Source organism: Meriones unguiculatus, chromosome 2, assembly GCF_030254825.1.
Source record: "Meriones unguiculatus strain TT.TT164.6M chromosome 2, Bangor_MerUng_6.1, whole genome shotgun sequence".
Taxonomy (NCBI): Eukaryota; Metazoa; Chordata; class Mammalia; order Rodentia; family Muridae; genus Meriones; species Meriones unguiculatus.
The window spans coordinates 38,825,055-38,848,592 of NC_083350.1; the positions used below are offsets into that span (position 1 = coordinate 38,825,055).

Here is a 23,538-nt window from a genome sequence, read left to right on the forward strand (position 1 = left end):
ACAGACACACACATACACACCCATCCTACACCACACCACACCACACCACACCACACAAGTGTCTTTGTCTGTATATGGGAGAAAACATGATTTTTTTCTTAACATAATGATTTTTGTTTGCATCTGTTTTTCCTACAAATGTCATGATTCCATTTTTCTTTAGAACTGCATAAAATTTCATTGTGTATATGTACCATATTTTTAAAGTTTACAGTTTTTTTCTATTTTATTTTACATTTAAACTCATACTTTTTTTTTTTTTTTGAAAATAGATTTCCCCCTACATAATATACTGATCATGGTTCCCTCCCTGTACTTACCCATTCCCTCCCCATCTTTCCTCCCATCCAGGTCTATCCCTTTACTGTCTTTATTTGAAAATAAACAGGCTTCTAAGTGATAATAAACTATAAAGGATAAAACAAAACTAACGTATTAGAATAGGACAAAACAAACAGAAGAAAAAATGCCTGAGAAAAAGGACAAAAACAGAACACCAGCAGCACAGGCTCTAAGAGCAACAATCAATAAATGGGACCTCATGAAACTGAAAAACTTCTGTAAAGCAAAAGACACTGTTGTCAGAACAAAGCAACAGCCTACAGACTGGGAAAGGATCTTCACCAACCCTACATCTGACACAGAGGGCTAATATCCAGTATATATAAAGAAATCAAGAAGTTAAAAAACAACAAATCAAGTAATCCAATTAAAAAATGGGGCATGGAGTTAAACAAGGAACTCTCTGGAGAGGATGGTAGAATGGCAGAAAAACACTTAAAGAAATAAATGCTCAGTGTCCTGAGCCATCAGGGAGATGCAAATCAAAACGACACTGAGATTTTACCTTACACCCATCAGAATAGCTAAGATCAAAAACTCAAGTGACAACACATGCTGGAGAGGGTGTGGATAAAGGGGAATCCTCCACCATTGCTGGTGGGAATGAAAACTTTTACAACCACTTTGGAAATCAATCTGGCGCTTTCTCAGACAATTAGGAATAGTGCTTCCTCAAGACCCAGCTGTACCACTCCTAGGCACATACCCAAAATTTGCTCAAGTACACAACAAGGACATTTGTTCAACCATGTTCGTAGTAGCTTTATTTGTAATAGCAAGAAGCTGGAAACAACCCAGATGTCCCTCAACAGAGGAATGAATACAGAAACTGTGGCACACTTACACAATGGAATACTACTCAGCAAGTAAAAACAAGGAAATCATGAAATTTGCATGTAAATGGTGGGATCTAGAAAAGATTATCCTGAGTAAGGTATCCCAGAAGCAGAAAGACACACATGGTATATACTCACTTATAAGTGGATACAAGACCTATAAGATAGGCTAAACATACTAAAATCTGTACACCTAAAGAAGATAAACAAGAAAGAGGACCCTGGGTAAGACAATCAATCCTTACTTAGAAAGACAATTGGGATAGACATTGGAAGTAGGAGAAAACAAGTAACAGGACAGGAGCCTACCGTAGAGAGCCTCTGAAAGACTCTAGAAGTGTATCAAAGCAGATGCTGAGACTCATAACCAAACCTTGGGCAGAGTGCAGGGAATCATATGAAAGAAGGAAGAATTAGTAAGACCTGGAGAGGACAGGAGTACCACAAGGACCAAATATATCTGGGCACAGGGGTCTTTCCTGAAACTGACTCTCCAGCCAAGGACCATGCATGGATATAACCTAGAACCTCTGCTCAGATGTAGCCCATGGCAGTTCAGCATCCAAGTGGGTACCCTAGTAAGGGGAACAGGGACTGTATCTGACATGAACTCAGTGGCGGGCTCTTTGACCTCCTCCCCCTTGCCCGAGGGAGGAGTAGCTTTGCTAGGCCACAGAGGAGGACATTGCAGCCAGTCCTGATGAGACCTGATAAACTAGGGTCAAATGGAAGGGGAGGAGGACCTCCCCTACCAGTGGACTTAGAGAGGGACAAGGAGGAGATGAGGGAGGGAATAAAGGAGGAGGCTACAGCAGAGATACAAAGTAAATAACCTGTGATTAATATAAAAAATAAAATTATAAAAAAAGGATAAGAAACATGTATATGTATGTATGTATATATCTGTGGAGATCTTATATATGTATATTTATATATATATATATTATATATACCCATTCAGTTACATACTCAGGAATCCCATAAAAACACTAAAATGAAAACCATAATATATGTGTAAAGGATCTGTAGGGTAAAAAGAGAGAGAAATAAAATAAAAATAAGAAATACTCTCAACATGGTATGAGACAACTAACCTCCAAAGATGCCATGGAGTTCATTTTATGTTGGCCATCTACTACCAGGCACACAGTCTGCACTTCAGAGTAGTTTTCTTGATAGTGAGACTCCCTTGGAGAAAACTAAATTTTTATTTGCAAATAGTTACGGCTTCTGGGTTAACAATTGGGACATGTGTCCACTTGAAAAGCTCTAGGACCCTAACTGGTGCAGACTCATGCAGGTCTTTAGTATGCTGTGTGTTCATATGTTCTGTTGATTTGAAAGGCCTTGCTTCCTTGGTGTCCTCTGTACTCTCCTCTTCCTCAGGACTCCCTGAACTCTGAGAGGAGGGATTTGATGGAGATACCTCATGTAGGGCTCTCACACTGTCTGTATATTGTCTGGCTGTAGGCCTCTGAATATGGATATAATGATGTTAGTTTCTTGGGGGAAGTAAAGGTGAAGGCAGTACTTAAAACTGAGTTGAGGGCTTCCTGCATGTCCAGCAAGGGCCCTACCACTGAACTGTATCCCCAGCCTCATGCTAATTTTTTTTTTTTTTTTTTTTTTTACTGATTTAATCTGTTTGGTCATTTGAGCACTTTGCTTTGTACCTGTTTGTTATCCTTATGTCTTATTTTATGAAATGTTTATTCATTCTTATCCTTACTGGAACTTGTTACTGGTATCTTATTTTGGGTATATAGAAATTTGAATGTATTCTGGGTATCTTTTCTTTGTCAGATAATCTTTTTGTAGCAAGGCTCTTCTGCTATTTAATAGTAACAACTAAAAATATGTGCAAAAGTACTGATATGCACTTGGAACTTGAGTGAGGAAAGTAAATAGTATTTAAAATGTAGATCATAATTTTAAATTTAAGATGAAAGTTACATTTTATTACTTTGCTGTTGGTTTTAGGTACAGTTAAAAACCAGCATTTGTAGTCAGTATGTAATTCGGATGCAACCAACAAACAGGTGCCTTTCTACTCTGGAATGTGCTGCCGCTGCTCTTTCCATCTTGGAGAAAAACCATTGCATACAGGAGGTATGTGGAAGTCATAGAGTTTAAAAGTAGGGGTAGAGAAAATTTAGACATGTATAACTTGTAAATTTTTTTAAGTCAAGAAACAAGTGTGGATATCTTCAGTAGATATTTATGAACCTTCAGAATCTTCTTCCCCTGTGGTATTTTACTGTGTTGGGTTAGCTTTCCAGATTGTACTATTTAAATATTCCCACTATGCTGTGTAAACAGCATTTTTAATATGCTAAATTGCGTGTAAGTAGCACAACATTCAGTAGAGTTTTTTGGCTGGATTTTTCCTTTACTATTCTCTACTTTTTCTAGTAGTTTGTATTCTCTGGTCATCAACTTTTTTCTTTTTAATTAAAAGAACAGTTTACAGCCACATTACTTGTTTGCATTGGTGCCTTTATTTGAAGAGATCTGCTAACATTATGTTTACTTTATTGAACTTGCTTAGAGTATAAAATAGTCATATGAATAGAAATGTCCATAGAATATGAAAAGGATTAACCTATAATTAGCATTATATTCAATTCCCATGAAATTCTAATGATTACATACATAACTAATAATTATCAGCAGAGAGTAACATTTCAGTGAACTTAGCAGTATCTCAACTTTTGGGGACATGTTAGAAACTTTCCATTTATAGCAAAAGAAGAGTATAGTAAATAAATAATTTTAAGGTGGGTTATGAAAAATAAGTGAACTATTATTTCATTCTCAGGGCAAAAGAAGTCAGAGGATGACAGTAATAAGCAAGTGGAGTTGGTAACTTCTCCAGCACACATGCTAACACAGGCGCGCATGCATGCACGCACACACACACACACACACACACACACACGCATGCACATATGTTACTCTTGCTGCCTCTTCTTTCTCTCATTGTAGAGTGTCATTACTATTATGAGACAAAGACTTCATCATGAATACATTTTCAGCATTGAATAAATTGTAGTCTAGAGTAGTTGGAAGTCACAGAGACATTAACCTTGAAGCAAACAAACATGACCAGAAAAGATTTTCAGAGGCAGAAGAGTCAAGTGTGCTGGGAACCAGGATTGAGTACTTTGCCCTCCCTGGGCCTGAGCTATGGAGAGTGAGAGTGAGGCATTCTTCTTTTGATGGAAATTGTGTTTCATGGTGAGGCTTCACTTGGATGTTTGCATAGAGTATTCCAGCTAAACAATTTCATTCCCACATGTTGTCTTTGAGAAGAACACTTACAAGCAATCCTAGTTCTGTGCTTTGAATTCCCAGGTGCCCCACCCCCTTCTTCATTACCTGTCACCTTCTGTATCTTTGTAAGGTTATTTACATCTATTCATGTCTTTTCCTTCTTGATGAAACCAGAAACATTCATGGGTAACAAAAAGCTAATAGGTAACATTGATTCCTGCTAGATTAGATGTGATGGTTTATGATAGGATATCTTAGAAATAAAAGAGGAATCTTACCATGACAACAGAAGACTTGGATAACTTGTGTCCTAAGTATAATATCTGAGAATAAGCAATGGCTAAAATACAGAGTTGTGATGGGACCCCATCACATGTCCTGAGCTTTTGTTGCTCCTTATGGATGGACTGAACATAAACTTTCATAGTAACAGTGAGGGTCTGGAACCCTTTTTCTGCTTACTTCAGCCTTCAGAATTAATCAAATCACAGTGGCCAGGAGTAGAGAAACAGTGTCTGACAATCATACTCATGACTTGGGTGATTCTAATATGATTGGTGGGAGCATGAAGGAGAGATATATGTAATGAAACCTCAAGTTACTTAGTATAAAAAAATTTCCTCCCAGTTTATAGTATAAGCTGTTTTCTTGGCAAGTGAACTCTAAGGCCAATCTGTTAAAAATTAGCTACAAAAGAAGCAGAAGCAGCAGAAGTAGAAGCAGAAGAAGCAGAAAAAGAAGCAGAAGAAGGAGGAAGAGGAGGAGGAAGAAGAAGAAGAAGAAAAAGAAGAAGAAAGGACACTTGTGGAATACAGTGTCTTCTATGACAAAGGGTGCATTACTTTCTTTTTTGAGGGAAAGCTTTGGTATATTTCTCCTAGAAAACCTTGAGATCATAGAAAACAGCAAAATATTGTGTGGCTTTCTTCCATAGACATCAGACTCCTAAGAATAAACACACTTGATGTAACATTGATTTTCATCCCCATCATCCTTTATGCTGGAGCAATTCTCAAGCACAAGAAGTAGCAGGAAGTGAGAGGCTCAGAGCATGGCTCCCTGAAGGAGCACAGTACAGGCTTTGAAGTCAGTTTGAATTGCAACTTTACCACCTGTTGTCAGCATAGCCTGGTGGAGCAGATGGCATATCTTTCTTTGTACTTGTTTTTCATTTTAAGCTTATATAAAACTGGTTACATAGCCTGGGGAGGTAGCTCAGTAAAAGGGCACTTGCCTAATATGTTAAGTCTCCATTACTAAAAAAGAAATGTTACCTTAGTATTATATAAATTTGAGTGAGGTGTATTAATTGCTGTCATTGTCAGCACAAGCACTTTGCCTGTTGATGCTCCTCAGATTTGACTGTGGTCAATACAAGTTTTAAACTATACTTGATGAGTTTCATTAGTTTACTACAGTATTTGCCAGGGGCCTTTAGCTTCAGGTTTATTTTGTTTTAAGGTCCTCCTTCGTTTGGGAAGTTTTTTTTTTAACCTTACAGAATTTCAAAGAGAAGGGTAAAAATCTTTTAGCTGCATGTAAATTAAGGACATTAGGTCTGTGTAGCATCAGTGATTGTTAGGAATGGCTCCTTGAAAATTGTGACCACACACATGCAGATAAAAAGATTCCTGTATCACTTACTTACCCCAAGTATACAATTAGAAATGAACTTGTTTTATAAAGAGGATTGTCTCTTTTATAAAGAGGATGTACTCTCAGTCTGACAGTAGTCTTCATGTAGAAGCACTATCATGAACATTAAGTAGTGATTTAGCACTGTAATTGTTGGGGTTCAGTCATCACCTTACTGTTTGTTATTATAATAACTTTGTCAGGTGGACCTTATTTACTTACCTTAAAGCATATAACTAGTATATAATAACATCGTCAATAGGCTGCAATATATTAAGATGGTGTAGGATGTCCATGCTTTATGCCCTTCCCTGTGATGCTTGTCCAGTGGGAGTGCTTGGAATGCATCTGCTTACACAGTTACTTAGGGACCCAGGTTTATGGAACACTACCCCCAAAGTCATTCTACTTTCCTAAAGAAGAGACAAGAAAAATGGTCACTTGTAATGCTTGTACCCCAAAACAACACACAACACTGGAGCTCATATTTCATTAACTTGATTTATGTTGCTGTGATAAATTACTCTGACCAAAAGCAAGTTAGAAAAGAATTTATTTTAACTTAAAGATTGTAGTCCATCATTGAGGGAAGTCAGGAAACTCAAGTAGGAATTTGAACCAGAAACCATGGAGGAATGCTTCTTTGCTGGCTCACACCCAGGCTTAAGCTGAACAAACTTGCTTATACATCCCAGCATCACCTGCCCAAAGAATGGTATCATCTAGAGTGGCCTGGGCCCACCTACATCAATTAGCAATCAAGACAGTTCACCATAGACATACCTTCAGGGCATGTCTGATCTGGGCAATTCTTCAATTGAGACTCCTTTCTCAGATGATTCTAGGCTGTGTCAAGTTGACTAAACTAAGTAGGACAGTGACAGTGCTTAACTTCAAAAAAGAAAAAATGTAAAGTGATGATTTACCAAGACACAGATAACTTTATTATTAGTGACCACCACAGAGATGAAATGGGGATCTGGTCTAGATCTTTCTATTAAGTAAATTTGATAGAATCTTATCTTTGGATGTCAAAGTTGGAGGTGTTTGGCTGTAAGAACATTAGCATTATTCTGTCTATGGAAAGCCTAATAAATGTCAGAAGATGAAGAGACTTTTCAGTTGCTTCTGTCTGTCTATAGTCCTCTCTGTGTTTCCTAGAGACCTGTGGTGTTTTATTAATCAGTCTGTACATTGCGTTAGCTATTCAGTAACATATGTATGTATGTATGTGTATATATGTATGTGTATGTATGTATGTGTATATATGTATGTGTATATATGTATGTATGTGTATGTATGTATGTGTATATATATATATACATATATATGTATGTATGTATACATACTATTTCCTGTCTTTCTTATGAAAAGAAATAATAAAAGCATACCTAATAATAAAAACATACCTAAAAAGATGTCAGACAGCCCTGTACCCCTTAGTAGGGAACCCACTTGGAAACTGAGCAGCCAATGGGCTTCCTTTGAACAGGGGGTCTAGGTCCTCTGAATGCATGGTCCTTAGTTGGAGTATTGGTCTCTGCAGGCCCCCTTGGGCCCAGGTATTTTGGCTGTGTTGTTTTCTCCTTGTGGAGCTCCAGTCCCTTCCAGGTCTTTCTACCTTCCTCTTCTTCCTTAAGGATTCTGGCACTCTGCCCAAAGTTTGGCTATAAGTCTCAGTATCTCCTTGGATACCCTGGTGGTGTTTATGTGTGTGTGTGTGAGCATGTGCACTTATACCTGTGTGAGTGTGCATATATGTGTGTGTATGTGTTTAGGGAGAGAAGGGACAAAAGGGCTTTGCAGGGCTACAGAGATGGCTCAGTGGGTAAAGCACTTCAAATACTAGCATGAGGAAAAAGTTTAGGAATCCCTGGGACTCACAGTGAGAGTCAAGATCTTAAAGATGAAAGTTGGGGGGCCAGGCATGATGGCACATACCTGTAATCCCAGCACTTGGGAGGCAGAAGCAGGAGGATCTCTGAGTCTGAGGCCAGCGTGGTCTACAGAGCAAGTTCCAGGGTAGAGAAGGTTACATGGAGAGACCCTGTCTTAAAAACTTAAAATCAAGGTTCTTTGATCACCTTTCCCTGGCGGGTGTAGCCTTGCCAGGCCACAGAAGAAGATGATGCAGCCAGCCGTGATGAGACCTGATAAACTAGGGTCAGATAGAAGGGGAGGAGGACCTTCCATATCAGGGAACTAGGGAAAGAGCAAGGGGGTAGAAGAGAGGGGGTGGATGGGACTGGGAGTAGATGAGAGGGGGGCCTATAACAGGGATGCAAAGTGAGTAAATTATAATAAATAAATATATAATAAAATTAAATAAACATTCCTAGTGTTATTTCTACAATAGTGAAATATATCTAATGGGCTTTCTACAATAACGTTGTGTAGAAGTTTCCAAAATATTTGTCTTTTTTTTATTGGTCTATATCAAATATATCTATGTGTGACAGCGCATAAAACAGAGTCAGTGATTTAATAACTTTTTTCTAAACTTCCTCTATAAGTACAACACGTTGAAGAAGGCAGTCCTGAGTTAGGAATGCGGCTTGGAAAGGACATCAAGAACCCAGGTTTGGGGGCTGGAGAGATGATTCAGCAGTTAAAAGCACTGGATATTCTCCCAGAGGACCCAGCTTTAATTCCCAGCACCCACACTAGAGCTCCCAACTGTCTGGACCTTCTATCCCAGAGGCTCTAATGACATCTTTTCCTGCGGGCACTGAATGCGTGTGGTACATAGATATACATGTAGTTAAAATACCCAGACATGTAAATGAATACAAATAATACATTTCTCCTGTCTGTACATCATCCTGTGTGTTTGGTTTAATTTTTATGTTTATTGCCAACTGAGTATGATAGTTATCCCATTTCTAACAATCACATTCTTGACAAAAAAGGGGGCCAAAAAAACCCTATTCTACCTAAATCTGTTGGCTTTGAGCACCTCTAAAAGCCCTATTACAAATGACTTTCTTTACCTCTCATCACTCATTGTTTTATTAGTAGATGGGCCCAGTGCCTTCATAAATACAATTTGGGTTCATTAATAAGGATAAAAATAATGGGTAGGGAGAAACAATTCCTAGAGACTGCCATAGTGTTTAACACTTTGTTGTCAAGCAAAGACCCTTCTACCATGTATTTTGTATACGTAGAGGAATAAATTTTCACACAAGACACTAGGACATTTTCTATAATCTTTTTCTTTTTAAAAATGATTCTTTAATGGTCTTTTCAACCAAAACTTTTGCTATGTTATTTAAATAGTTTTGATAAGAAGCCTTACATCCAATCTGACCCAAAAATATGTTTAAAATATTATATAGTTTTGTTTTAGCTTTTGATCTTAAATAACCTTATACAGAGCATATGTTCCTGTTGTATGACAGCCTTCACCACTTCTGTTAACATAAATGTACATCTGGGTAACACATTACTGTTACGTGCTTGGCTTTGCAGGTATTTGACTTTAGGCAGGCTATAAGATTACAGTATTTCATATGTCTCCTCTGCCTTCCATGGACCACTGTGAGGAAGACTTTGTTGCAAATGTGGAATTGTTTGTGTAAGTGAGGTACACTAACTTGTGACTGAAACTCAATTAATTTGATGTGCCAGTATTTGTATCTAATTTTTCCTTTAATCATATTATTAACAGATTAAATTATTATAATGAGTTTTTGTGTTATTTAAATAAATTAGTGTATAAAACTTAATTCAGACTGTATTGCCTATATGGAAAATCAGTATAAATTCTTTTATTAGAATATGTGAGTTTAGAAATAACTATGAAGTGTTAGAATAGTCATTGCTCGTCACAGTTAAGGGCACTAGTAAAATCAGGGCACATAAGTGTCTATATTTAAAAGAAAGATGTAAATAGAATACAAGTGGCCACACATTTTTAGTATCTTTTTTTCTCAACAGACTCTGCTTCGCCCTCTTCAAGCGCTGTGTTCTTTCCAGCTTCAGCATGGTGCTCAGATTCGCCTCAGCAAGGAATATCTTCTGAAAAATGGATTATATCCCAAGCCAATGCCAAAGAACAAACGCAAACTCAGGAAGATTGAACTGTTAATGAACAGTGTCAAAATTTAGCACAATTGTCCCCGTGGTGCTCTTTTATCTGTCTTCAGCTGACAAGACTGTATTACGTCTTCCCACAGTTTAGGCTTGAGGGCTTTGACTCCGAAGATGGAACACTGGCAGGTTCTTTGCTGAAAATGGTGCTGTCTGCTCAACAGCACCATAAGGCAGACTTCCACTGACTGTGAAATTCCTTTCTATTTTGTTTTCTCAAGACAAGGCTACTCTGTTTAGCCTGTAGACCAGGCTGGCCTCGAATTCAGAGATCCACCTGCCTGTGCCTCCCAAGTGCTGGGATTACAGGCATGTGCCACCTTCATCCAACTACTGTATTTGTTTTAAAATATGTGCTTTTAATACATTTTTAAAAGTTGTATTCAAAATATAATTAGTTGTATCAGTCTAGAGTAAGGACTTGTTTTTAAAATGAAGAAAATTGTACCTGGGAACATGTTGTTTCCATCAGTGTTTGTGGATTCTGAGGTATAGATCAGTGATGAGATATATCCTATGAAACTAATGTTTCAGCCTTGTAAATGAACGTCAGAGTGTGAAATCAGTGACAAAAGAAGGTTATTTATCTTGTTAAATTGTATAAAGAAACAAGGAAACTTTACTGTTTAGGGATGAACTTGGACTCAGTGGATGTGATTTACATCTTCTCTTCTGAATTCCTATGGAGTGCATTTAACTTTGAAATAGCCTACATTCTCATTGGGAGTTGCTTTGCCTAAGTTTTAGTTTTTCAGTGTTCATTGAACAAGTTAACTGGCAGAAGAGGTTTTTGATGAGGTTTCTATATGGAAATGACAGAAGTAAAGTATAATACAGCTATCATTTTAGAATGTATTTCTGTAAGTAGCTCTACTTAAAATTTTTTTAAAAGAGAAAAAAACCTTTCAAAATGAAAGATCAAATTTCCTCACCGTATTAGAATATTTACTGATATTTTATAAAGAATAAGAGAAATATACACTCTATATTTATATCCGGTTTACAGATAAGCAAACACTTTGGCAAGATCAAGGTGTTTCATTTTGACCTTTGTTCATGATTCAGTTTCCTGAATCCAGTGTTAAGTTAGAAGGAAAAACCAAGCATGCCTTTTAGTGGTGATTTTGCTAAGTATCTTTATGTGATATGAACATACACCAGTTTCTGATGAATTTTATGTTCATTTGTTTATTATTGGTCCAAATTAGACACTCATTAAAAGCTTGGCTGGCCCCAATTAGAATGCTAACTGTGAAAATTATGTAAAAATACTAAAAATCTAAATTTGTCTCCAATTGCTTATTTTTGCATTTAAAAACAAGTTGGTCTTTTATAACCTAAATGCCTCATATCAATTGCTTATTTGTATAATAATGAAAAAATAATATTATGCATAATGATTTCTTAAGAAATGAGTTAAATAATCTTCCAGTAACTTTTTATGTTGGAATTAAACTTGACAAAATCCTTTGAGTGTTATGATTTCTCTTTAAGAAAAATCTGACACAAATGATACCATTTATATTTCCATGCATCAATTTGTGTGTACCATTTAGAATAACTTATGATTTAAATATACTGAATATTTAAGTTTTTAAAGTTTATTACTTTGGCTATATATATTTTTTCTTTTTTTTTAAAGAAGATATATCGAGATAGAAGAAAGATGGCAGATTTGAGACACTTGGCAATTTGTTTCATATGTGAATCCAAAACTGCATCAGGTACATAGCTATCGGGAGTAGTGAGTAGCATGGAAAGTCAGGAGTGCAGCAGTAAACAGAGATGAGGCAAATCCAGAAAATGGAAGTTCAGGTTTGTAGAAGAAATTGGAGCCTAAGGTAGTACGCCATTGAAGCTTCAAATAAAAACAAAGGAGTGCCTTACTGACCTCCACAGATGCTGAAATGGCATTTTTAAAAAATGCAGTTTAAGGGGTGTGCAGCCTACATCTGCACAGCAGAATGGGAGAGGAGCCCACCTCCCCCTTAGTGTGCACACTGGTACTGTGGGATCATCTTAGGCAAAGTCTTAAGTCAGACCATTTGTCCAATAAAGAAGAAACCTCTGTTTTCTTTTATCCTCAAGCTCCAAAGGCCTCCTGGTTGAGGGAGTGACCACTATGAGGATCAGCTTAATCCCAGGAAGCTACTGTAACTTGGACATAGGTTCATGAACCATTAGTACAGTACCATTTGCTGGCCACGTTTCAAGGAAAGTGAAAGATGATTCCATTAGGAAAGGCAGCCTGACTTTGAGAAGAAAAATTACCTGGGTGTGGATATGAGTAGGGAAGGAGAGAGACTGCTTTGTCTAGGGCTTGCAGGATTGTTAGTTTCTTTTTGTCGCTGCAGGCACACACTCTTCTTCTAAATTCTTGATTTTTTTTTTATAGAGTAATTTAAACTCAGTGAGAATCAAGAGACAATTCATTAGGATTAGAGAAAGCAGTAAGATGGAGATCTTCACAGTTGATGGAGGAAGATGGCAAGGGGAGGAGGATAGAAATTTCTATACATTCACCAAGATGAAGTCAGTGAATCAGCTTCATCCCAGGAATGCAGGGATAGCTCAACATTTGTGAATCAGTAAGTATAATTCATTACATAAATAGACTGAAGGATAGGAACCATATGATCAATCATCTCATTACATGGAAGAAGCCTTCAAAAAAATCTCATTATGGTACGTGTCCTGGAGAATCTAGGGATACAGGGGTCATATTTCAACATAATGAAGGCTACCTACTAGACAGCACAGGATAACAAGCACAGTGCCAGGAATGGGTAACTAGTTTTGGAGTTGACCTGTGAGGGCTCAGAGATCTCCAAACATTACATCCCAGTGCTCTTGGCTAAACTCCAGAATTTGATGATGCAACCTTATTGCTCAACACCATATATTTGAATCATACAAAATGGAAAGACCAAGCTGCTATTGATATGTAAGTTTCATTCCTACTGCTAGCTTTCATAATGCCAGAGGATGCTGTGCACGCCACTGGAGGAGAAAAGTAATCATTAGTTTCATCCATCTGTGAACTATGTGAGCTACAGTGATTCTGGCCTGGCAAGACATGCCCACTGGTGTGATAGTGGGTTGAACATCAGTGGAATAACTAACCACTTTCTGATTGGATCTAAAATCCATTCCGTAAGAGGAAACTCATACCTGTCACCATTATTGAGGCCAAGAATCTGTGGCTAGAAAAGCCCTAGGCTAGTACCTACTCCTATTATTCTACTAAATAAACAGCATTAAATTTAGTCCTAAAAACTTACCTTTATATCCATAGATTAATGTACCTCTTAAATATTATCAGAAAAACTACTTTTCCCAGTAGATAATGGTTGACATAACCACAACTGATCAAGGTGCAGAGAATATGAGACTGCAGAATGCCCACCCTTAAATGACACATCTGTATCACATAGCCTCCTTCCAAGGCTTGGAGTTCATTGTAGAAGAGGAGTCAGAAAGATTATAAAGCCGGAGATGGTGGATGACAGTGTTTTCCAAATACAACATGGTTGTTGAACATAGGAACCTGCAGTGGTTGTGACAGTATGCATAAAGCTTGTGGAAGCTGAAGCCAGAACATATCCCAGCATAGAGAGGGAAGATGGGCATGAAGTCTTACCCCTAACTAAAGGGCTCTGAGCAGTTGGTAGCTTCTAGGAGATGCAAATTCAGTTTTCTTTGTGTAGCTCCTGGCAAGTCAACCACACTCCAGTGGGTGACCATGCTTTCACAAGTAAAAAGGCAGCATACTTTGTGCTCAGTGGATTTTTTGAAATTACAAAATGTGAGCAATGAAGAAGGGTAGGTCTTGGAGGAGTTGAGGGAGGGAGGCTTATATGATGAAAATTCATTGTATAAAACTCTTAAAGAGCTGATAAAAAATGAGGAAAAGACAACAGATGAACATGATGCTATATACCTGTAATTCCAGAACTGGCTAGAGGAAGTGGAGAGATGATCCTTGTGGCTGGTTGCCTAGATATTCTAGCAGAATTGGTATGCTTTGGGTCCTGTGAGACTCTTTCTTTAAAAAAGCAGATAGAACATGATTGAGACCCAGTATTGATTTCTGACCTTAACATGTGCATTTGCACACCCCCACTCCAGATCCCAGATTACTCTTCTTTTAGGGTGACATGGGCCTTGGGGCATGAAAAAGCATTCTACCTTTTCAGGCCAACCAAGGAGAATATATTTAACTTCAATGTTGTTTGGGTTAGCGTTGTAGTTGGATAGGAATTTCTGTGTATGACTAGAATTCAGCATTTCACATTGTGTCCTTTTTCTGGCTCTTGCATTCTTTTAATCTCTTACTACTTAGTGTTCTCTGAGCTTTGAAGGGACTGTTCTAGATGTCCCACATGTTGTAGAACATTAAACTGTCACTTATCATTAGCAGTTTGACCAGTTAAGTGTCTGCAGTCACTGTCATTCACTTAAAAAGGAAGCTCCTGTGACCAGGCTGACTAATAATCTGTGGTTGTAGGAAGGTCATGTGATGAAAGCATGTCCACTTAGGGGAACGGAAGCTATAGCTTCTCGACAAGGGCCTAGGACCTCTCCAGCCACAGGCAATTCTTTCCTGTGGAGTAGGCCTTAATTGCAGTCAGAAAATGGTTGGTTACTCCCATGATAGATTTGTCACTGTTGCATTCATGGGCATGTCTTGTCTGGCTGGTCAGTATCGTACCACACAACCTAAGACAGTTCTCTCTCAGCAGTATACCAAGTCCCTGCCGGCACTATAAGGGTTGGCTGTCAGGAGGAAAATTCCAGACTAGTTCCAACTTGGTTTCTCTGGGTCCTGCAGCCAGAATGTCTAGAAACACCAGCAGTTGAGTCTTACCATCAGTTCTACTGGACAACCAACAGCAGTAGCAATCACTCTGTTTTTTTTTGGGGGGGGGACCATAGAGGCCGCTCTGGCCAGCTCATAGGAAGGTAGCCCCATATTGGCAGTGGTATTTTCATTAATATGCTGTGGCTTCTGGAAGCAGCTTTGTCCTCTCCCACAAGGCAGCTCTGTTTTTTGTTTGTTTGGTTTTCTTAATTAGATTCCCTATTATATGGGTTTCTTATCTTAAAAATAATATAATTAAGAATAAAATATCAATAACAGTTCTACAAATTCACTAAAACTTTTAGCTGAGGGCCAGTGAGATGGCTCAGCATGTAGAGGCACTTATCACTTCAGTTCTAGTCCTAGAATTCATATAAGGAGGAGAGATCTGAGTCCCACAAATCGTCCTCTGAACTCCACACTTATGCACTGGCATGCATTTGCATGCACACTCAAGCCCCTTCCCAATGAATGTAAAAGAATCCTAAAAGTTTCAGTGGAAAACATTACCAATAGACGAGACCAAGAGTGACTACCAGAGACATTTATTTAGCAGTAAACAACAACAACAAAAACAGCAACCATGAAAACAACTCTCAAGAATTCTTGGGGGTATGATTAAAAATGAAACTGAAGAATCGGTGGGTAAAACAAGTAGCTGAGATATAAACTGAAAGCATAGAAGACACTATTTTATGAAGTTGTAGAAGAAAATTCCTGGAATACAGGGGAAAGATGTGCACATTTAAATATAAAAGGCATTTAGAACTGAAATAGAAATGACCAAAAAAAGTGTTAAAATGCTGTATGTACTAGAAAGAACCTGCAAACTGCCAGTTCCCAAAGGCAAACCCAGCAAGTTGCATTAGACCTCTCAGCAGAAACCCCCAAAGTAGGACACACATGGTATTTCAAGTCCTAAGAGTAAATACCTGCCAACCAAAGTTGCCCAAATAATATCCAGCAAACTTATCTATTTAAACCAATGGAGAAATGAAGACCTCCCAAGATAAGCACAGACTGAAGCAATTCATGAACACAAGTAAGTATTGCAGAAAATATTGGAAGGACCCCTACACACAGAGGAAGAAGGAGTCACAGACACCATTTCAGGAATGAAATTTCATGAGTAGATGAGCTTTAGGAAAGAAACAAGCATGTTCATCCCAGTCAACCAGAAAGCTCCTAAAGTATGTAGGTGAGAAGAAAGGAGCACAGTGTTTGAAGGAAGCAGAAAAGGTTCACAGGTGTGAGCTTATCTTTCTCAATAACGCTAAATGAAAATGGTCTTCGATTTCCAACCCGAAGACCCAGATTGAATTATGAGAATGCGATCCAACTGGTTGTTTTCAGGAAGGCAGATGGTGGGGGAGAGGATGGGATAGGGTGATAGCAACCAAAACTAATAATGTATTTTTTAGGGTCATAAGGAAGCCAGATAGAGGGTAAGCTAATTAAAAACAATCCTCACAGCAGAGGTGTGCCTCTGCGGCCTGGCTATCATGCTTTGACAGGTAGACTCAGGTGATTTTGCGTCCCAGGCACTGTGGCCAGACTGCTGCTCTTTGTTGTACCCTTTTACTACCCAAGTTGAGTCTCATGTCATGTGAGCTCTTCACATAGCACCGCCCAACCCTCCCGTCTCTGCCCCTGCCTCCATACCTGCCTCTCTCATTCAAGCTGTGTCAAGTGAATTCCAGGCTTCCTGAATTGTAATTATTTCTTCCTATTAATTGCCCAGAGTAGTTCAGTTTGTAATAATAGCTTCCATCTCAACATGACACCTAGTCATAGCCTTCTGAAATATAGGAAATTAAAAAAAATGGATCTCCTCTTTACTGCTGACCTATCACACAGAAGGAGTCACTGTCTCACTTGAGCCACCCACAGATAATCACAGCCTATGAGAACCATGGACTTGTTCCGTGTTGTAGGCCTGGTGGTGCTTTCTATTTGGGTGAGTTTTCTCCTTTCTCTTTCTGGTCCATTATAGCTAGGCTGCTGGATTGCGCTTTTATCTCTCTGTTTTTCAGCTATATTCTTAACCAATGAGTGATCTTTTTGCTCATTTTTTTTGTCCCTTAAAATATTTTTATTAATTCTTTGATAATTTCATACAGTGTATTGTGATCATATTTATTTCTTCTCACCTTAACTCCTCCCAGTCCCACTCACAGCTTCATGTCCTTTCCCTTTAAAATTATTTGAAATGAAAATATTTTTACATCATTTTTCCCTTTACCTTTCCTCTCTCCAACCCCTTCTGTATACCTCCAAACTTGCTTTCTCTATAATTAAAGACAAAGAGGCCTTGGATGATGTTTTATGTCCTTCCTTTGGAAGAGTCCTATCTTATGTAATCTCCATTCCCAGTCACTGAATCACTTGGAGGTACCCTCAAATTCATCATTTTCCTCCCTAACTACATCAAAAATATGTGAAAATAATGACAAAATACGGACATTGTTAGTGGAACAAATGAGAATTCATGAGCATATATATATATATATATATATATATATATATATATAATAAAAAACTCTAAAGGGCATTGTTTTTGTCAGCTTGACAGAAACTGGAGCAATCTGGGAAGAAGTAAGCCCATGGGAAGAATTGCCTTTATCATATGTGTGTGTGGATGTGTCTGGGGGGCACTTTCTTGATTGATGATTGACATGGGAGTGTCCATTCCAGTGAGGACAGTGCCACCAGTGGGTAAATGATTTTTCATTGTATAAAAATGCAGGCTTATCAAACCAGGAAAGCAAGCCAGTAAGCAGCATTCCTCTGTGGTCTGTATCTGAGTTTTAAGTTAGTTCTTGTCTTGAGTTCTTCCTTTGGCTTCCTTTGATGATGGACTATAACCTATAAGCAGAAACAAACTCCTTTACAATTTGGATTTGTTTAATTTATCACAGTAACAGAGAGAAAACTAGGACATAAATTCTGAAGGCAAAATAGAAGAATAAAAAATAAAAAGTATAAAAAAGAATGAAAGGATACAGAAAATGAATCTACAACAGGAAACAGCATATACTTTTTTCACTTGAAGTGTTGATATCAATATATAATTATTATATATTGATATTGGGATATTTTGGTAATATATACTGACAGTAGGGGATATTTTAGTGTCATTAATATTAAAGTGAGTGACCTCTTTTTTTTTTTTTTAAAGAACCATGTGACCATGTGACATGCCATGGTCACAGAATAATTTGCAGCAGTCAGTTTTTTCATTCAGTGGTGTGGACCCTAAGACTCAAGATTCAAGTCACCAGACATGGTGGCGTGTACTTTACTCCCTGAGCCACCTCCCTGTCCTCTTTTTAGAAGAATGAAAAATGGTTTAAAGTGAACTAGTAAAAAAGAAATCTTTGTGTAGAAATAAACTATATGCAAATAATGGCAAAAACATTTCTAAAAAATATAAATGTAGCTAAGCTTTGAAAATAGTATGATATTAACTAACACCAGACAATATAAAGTCTCAAGCAATCCCTCTAGCATAATGCAGTAGGCATTAATGACATATGGCTATTTCAACTTATTTAAAAGTCAATTTAATAATAAATGAGTCCCTATGTTGAACTGTACCTATTTCATCTAATCCACAGCCATATATGGCCAATGACCACACACACACACACACACACACACACACACACACACACACACACATACACACAATTTCTGAAGCCAGAAGAACTTCCCTGGAGCAGCCACTAAAAGCCAAGAATTCAAAAAAGATATAAAGGAAAAAGCAACAGAGGAAATGTTGAAAAACAAAGCACGTAGGGAATCAAGGAAAGTAGGTGAAAATACCAGATAATAAAAAAGTAAATGAGATTAAAATCAAGGACACTAGCTACTTTTCTTGTCACCATAATCAAGTACTGGAGAGAGCAACTTAAAGGAGGCAGAGGGGGATTGAGTTTGGCTCATGGCCTCAGAAAGTTGAAGCTGTGGTTGTGTGGTTCCCAAAATTATGCAGATTTATCATGGCAGCGGAAGCGTGTATTGGAAGTTGTAAATTCACTTCTTGCCAGAATAGAAGGACTACAGAACAGGCCAAGATAAGATAGTTCTCCCATGCTCTAAGTGACATTTCCTGCAACTGGGCTCCATTTGACTTTTACCACCTTCTAGTAATGCTGTAGTATTATGAACCTATTAAGTGCAGTGTGACGCTATTCCAGAGGAAATGTGAATAAATATCTGCTCATTCCAGATAGGGAACTGATAACAGACCAAAGCATGGATTCCACCATGTTCCAGCTTGGTGAGCCAATGATTTTTACCTGGGTTGCTGACAGATTCATGGCTTAGGGATTACAGGAGCAGAAATGACTACAGACAGTTATATCAACCCCTCCACCATCCCTCAGCATTGATGACAGCTTATGAAATCTAGAAACCTGGAGCACACTGAACATCCTGCAGGTAGCTCAACAGGTTGGAGTGCTTTTTGCCGGTAGCTCAGGGGGTCCAAGCCTCTTCAAGGCAGCTCAGCTTATCTTAGTCTCTCAGGCGACCCCACTGCTTATAAATGCTCGGAGGTAGAGGTGAGGGTGGGTACAGCGAAGTCAGGGATTTCCCAATGCTTTTGAGTTGTTTACTGCTTGAGCTTAATGAGCAAGCTTCAGTTGGTATAAGGTTCTTGTGGAATTTACCCTTGTTCTTCAAATGCTGATTTCTCTACCCCACTATCTGGTTTAAATCTGGACATTGCATTGTGATGCTTATTCTAAGCATCACCTGTCTCAAGTTTGTTTAAACATGCCACCATTTGTTCTCTGTAATCCTGAGCAATGGAGAGAATAGGGTGGGAGGAGGGGAGGAAAATGGAAGCGAGTGGGAGGAGTTGGAAGGGAGAGATCAGCAGGAGAGGACTTGTAACCAGGAGGAGAGATAAACTGGATTTAAGCTATGACTAAAAGCAAGTATAATGTGGGAAATCTGAATGAGAGGAAACTATGTGGGCTTGGAGGTTTAGGATGGAGTAACTATTGCCCAGCACTGTGCTCTAGGTTAATTAAATAAATCCTAGTCTCTGTGTAGTGATTTGGGTATACAGCTGGTTTAGGAATAACCAGTTTAACTAAAAGATAAATCAATAACAAACATTAATAATCAACAACAAGCTTCCCTGAGGATGGAATGATTCACCTCATTAGAACATCCTGTTATCTCTCACGTCTGTAAACACCCTGTTTTAACAAGTTTCCCTCCAAGATGGAAGGTATTAACTCTAGCAGAAACAATGGCATAGGAGAGATACCTCAGTGGTTAAGAGGACTGGCTGCTTTTCCAGAGGACTCAGGTTCTGCTCCCAGTATCCATATGGTAACCCTCAGCCATTTTTAACTCCAGTCCCAGAGGAGCTGATGCCCTCTCTGGCCCCTGTGGTGCACAAACAAGCAGGCAAAATTCCCAAACACACACACACACACAAAAAAAAAATGAATAAAAGTAATAATAAAGGCTAATCTTGGTGAAAATAACTACACAGATTCAAGGGATAAACACCAGCGCTCATGGTGTAATCCTCTCTGAAGGTGTCCTCTTGATAGCCCCGGTATTGTGCTTCACTGATTCCCTAGGCCAGCGATTCTCAACCTGTGGGTTGTGACCTTTTGAGGGTTGAAGAACCCTTTCACAGAGGTCACATATCAGATATCCTGCATATCAGATAATTAGATTATGATTCATAATATTAGAGGAATTACAGTTATGAAGTAGCAATGAAAATAATTTTATGATTGGGGTCATCACAACATGAAGAACTTAAAAGAGTTGTAGTATCAGGAAGGTTGAGAACCACTGTCCTAGGTGATTGTTAATCCAATCATTTTGACAACTGAGATTAGCCATCATACCCAGCTACTTTGTGTAATAATATAAGTGATCCAGAGGACAGAATTTGTGTTAAAAATTGGGTTTCAAATGTATACAGTTTAAAGCAAGCACCAGAAATATAGAAAAAGAACTTGAAAGTAAGAGGAATGGAGAAGAGACCATATAAACCTGTTGTGGGTTATTAATATTTATTATTGATTTATCTTTTACTAAACCAGCTGTATAAACAAATCACTACACAGAGACTGAAATTTATTTAATTAACCTAGAGCACAGTGCTGGGCAATAGTTACTTCATCCTAAACCTCCAAGCCTACATAGCTTCCTCCCGTTCAGATTTTACCCATTGTACTTGCTTTTAGTCATATATTAGGTCCGGTTCATCTTTCTTCCTGGCTCTAAGATCTCTCCTGCTGATCTCCTACTCCCACTCACTTTCTTCTCCTCCCTTCCCAACCAGGATGTCCCACCCTATTTTGTACAACACTGGTTGGTTGTTTTATTGACAACACAGAGAACAAATAGTGGCATGTTTACAGAAACTTGAGACGGGGGAGGCTTAGAATAAGCATCACAATGCAATGTCCAGATTGAAACCAGATAGTGGGGGAGAGAAATCAGCATTTGAATGAACAAGGGTAAATTATATACAAGAATATTATACCAACATAAACCAAAAGAAAATTGGTATATCTGTACTAATCTTACATAAAATGGACTTTAAACAAAGATTATCAAGCTTAAAGATGATCATTTCAGTAAAATATATTTCTAAACAAGTTAGATAAAACTTGTTAGAACCAAGGGAAAAATATAAAACTTTAACTTATTGGTGGAGTTTGTTTCTGCATTCCCCCATAAGTACTGGGTAAAACAATTAGTAAGGCTGTAGTTGTTAAACATCGCAGTTCACCACTTAGACATAATTAACTTTGTGGTGTATTATCCTGCAAAACTCATAGCATGCAGGTGTTTAAGTTCACATGGAACAGTAAGGTAGACTATTTCCAAGTCTTGCTAGAATTCTTGATAAACAATAAAGGATTGAAAGACTATAGAAGATGTTCCTGCCTATATTAGAATTTAATTAAAAAATCATTATTCACAAGCACCACACTTCAAATAATTCCAGAGTCAGTAAAACCACAAGGAAAGCTAGGAAGTCTTTTCAAATAAGCCATAATGGAAATTTCTATGAGATTTGGTTAAAGCAAGCCTTAAAGGGAAGTTTATAGCTTCGCAGTTTTACATTAGAAAAGTATGAAAGAAATGATATGATTTGGCATGAATGGACATGCCAAAACTTGTTGAAATTGTATGGTGATTGTAGTGATGCTGGGCACATGCTTAGGTATTACAGCTCATGCTTCAGCACATGCTTAGGTATCACAGCTCCATCCTTGTGGGTGGGATGGGTATCATTATAACAAGGACATTTCACCTCCTTATGTATTACTCCTTCATCTTCCACTGCAGGATGATGGAAAAAAAAAAAGAAGACTGTTGTTAGATGCCAGCCCACTGATATTGGAATTTCTAGTTTTTAATCTGTAGAGAAATAAGCATGTGAGTTATTTTTAATACCTATGGTATTCTGTTCTAGCTATACAAAAACCAGGAGGGTTTGTTCTGTACCTTGACCTTGCATTAGGTTTTAGTCAGAATCAGAGCAGTGTTATGGAAAAGGGATTAATCACATTAACTGGACCTTACATATTTATGAATGGAACTGAAAACTTGAAGGTTCCAAAGTGGGTGTAGAGGATCAGAAAGAGAAGTACTTCCTGAAGTACTGGCCAGTTAGGTAGGCAAGAAAAATGAATATCTGAGAAGACAGGCACATTTGGCCACCCATGTAAGAAGGTGGTGAGAAACTTCTTAGATAGCATTGCCTCTGAATGGTACTGTTGGTCTGTTTTGCCCTGAACAGCTGTGGATTAAGTAAACTGGAATGCAGGGAGAAGAGCAGAGAGTTAGAAGTCAGAGGCGGCTAGGTTGCACTCCAGCTGCTGAATGCATTATTGGAACTTTAGGGTGTGAGGTGCTACTTGTTTTCCACCCCTCCGATCTCAAGGTCCATCTTTAGGGCCAATCCCAACATGGATCCAACAGGAAACAGATTTCTGGGAAGCTTTCAGTTTAATCAGGTTGGCATTATGGTAGCCATGCACACTTTCCCTCCTAGCAGGAATTCTATACTAGTAGGCATTCTATGTATTCATCTTTTAACCAAATGTAACTTTCTATTAAGGATAACAGAAAAATCATGCTTCGACACACTGTAATGTAGATATCTATAAAACAAGTGACAGTGTGTTAACACCTTCCTCCAGGAGCGTAGATAACATACCGTGACAGTTTATCTGTCTTTGCATGGTGTTTATTTCTGTCTCAGCCAGGTCTCCCAGTTAACTTTAATCTTCTGTAACTTAAACACTGAAGTATAAGAGTGTGTAATAGATCAATGTGAGGATAGCTTCTACATGATAAAAAAGGGAATGAAAAAAACCAGTATCCTTATATCAAGCTAACACAATTATTATAGTTCTTTCTGTAACTATAGTACTCACTTGTATAACTGAGCATACAACTTTATTTATGTCCCACTCCTGAACACTCAACATTTGATATGCCTTCAGC

General features: G+C 38.2%; 1 protein-coding gene across 1 annotated transcript in view; it reads left to right on the forward strand.

The window, feature by feature from the left end:
* The window catches only part of Dtwd2 (DTW domain containing 2), a 52,516-nt gene extending 40,870 nt beyond the window's left edge, over positions 1–11,646 (forward strand). Inside the window, exons 5-6 of the mRNA XM_021653900.2 lie at positions 3,159–3,287; positions 10,026–11,646. Coding sequence (XP_021509575.1) covers positions 3,159–3,287; positions 10,026–10,196 — 300 coding nt within the window. The 3' untranslated portion in view covers positions 10,197–11,646. The remainder of the gene's footprint in view (positions 1–3,158; positions 3,288–10,025) is intronic.
* Positions 11,647–23,538: the final 11,892 nt, after the last annotated feature.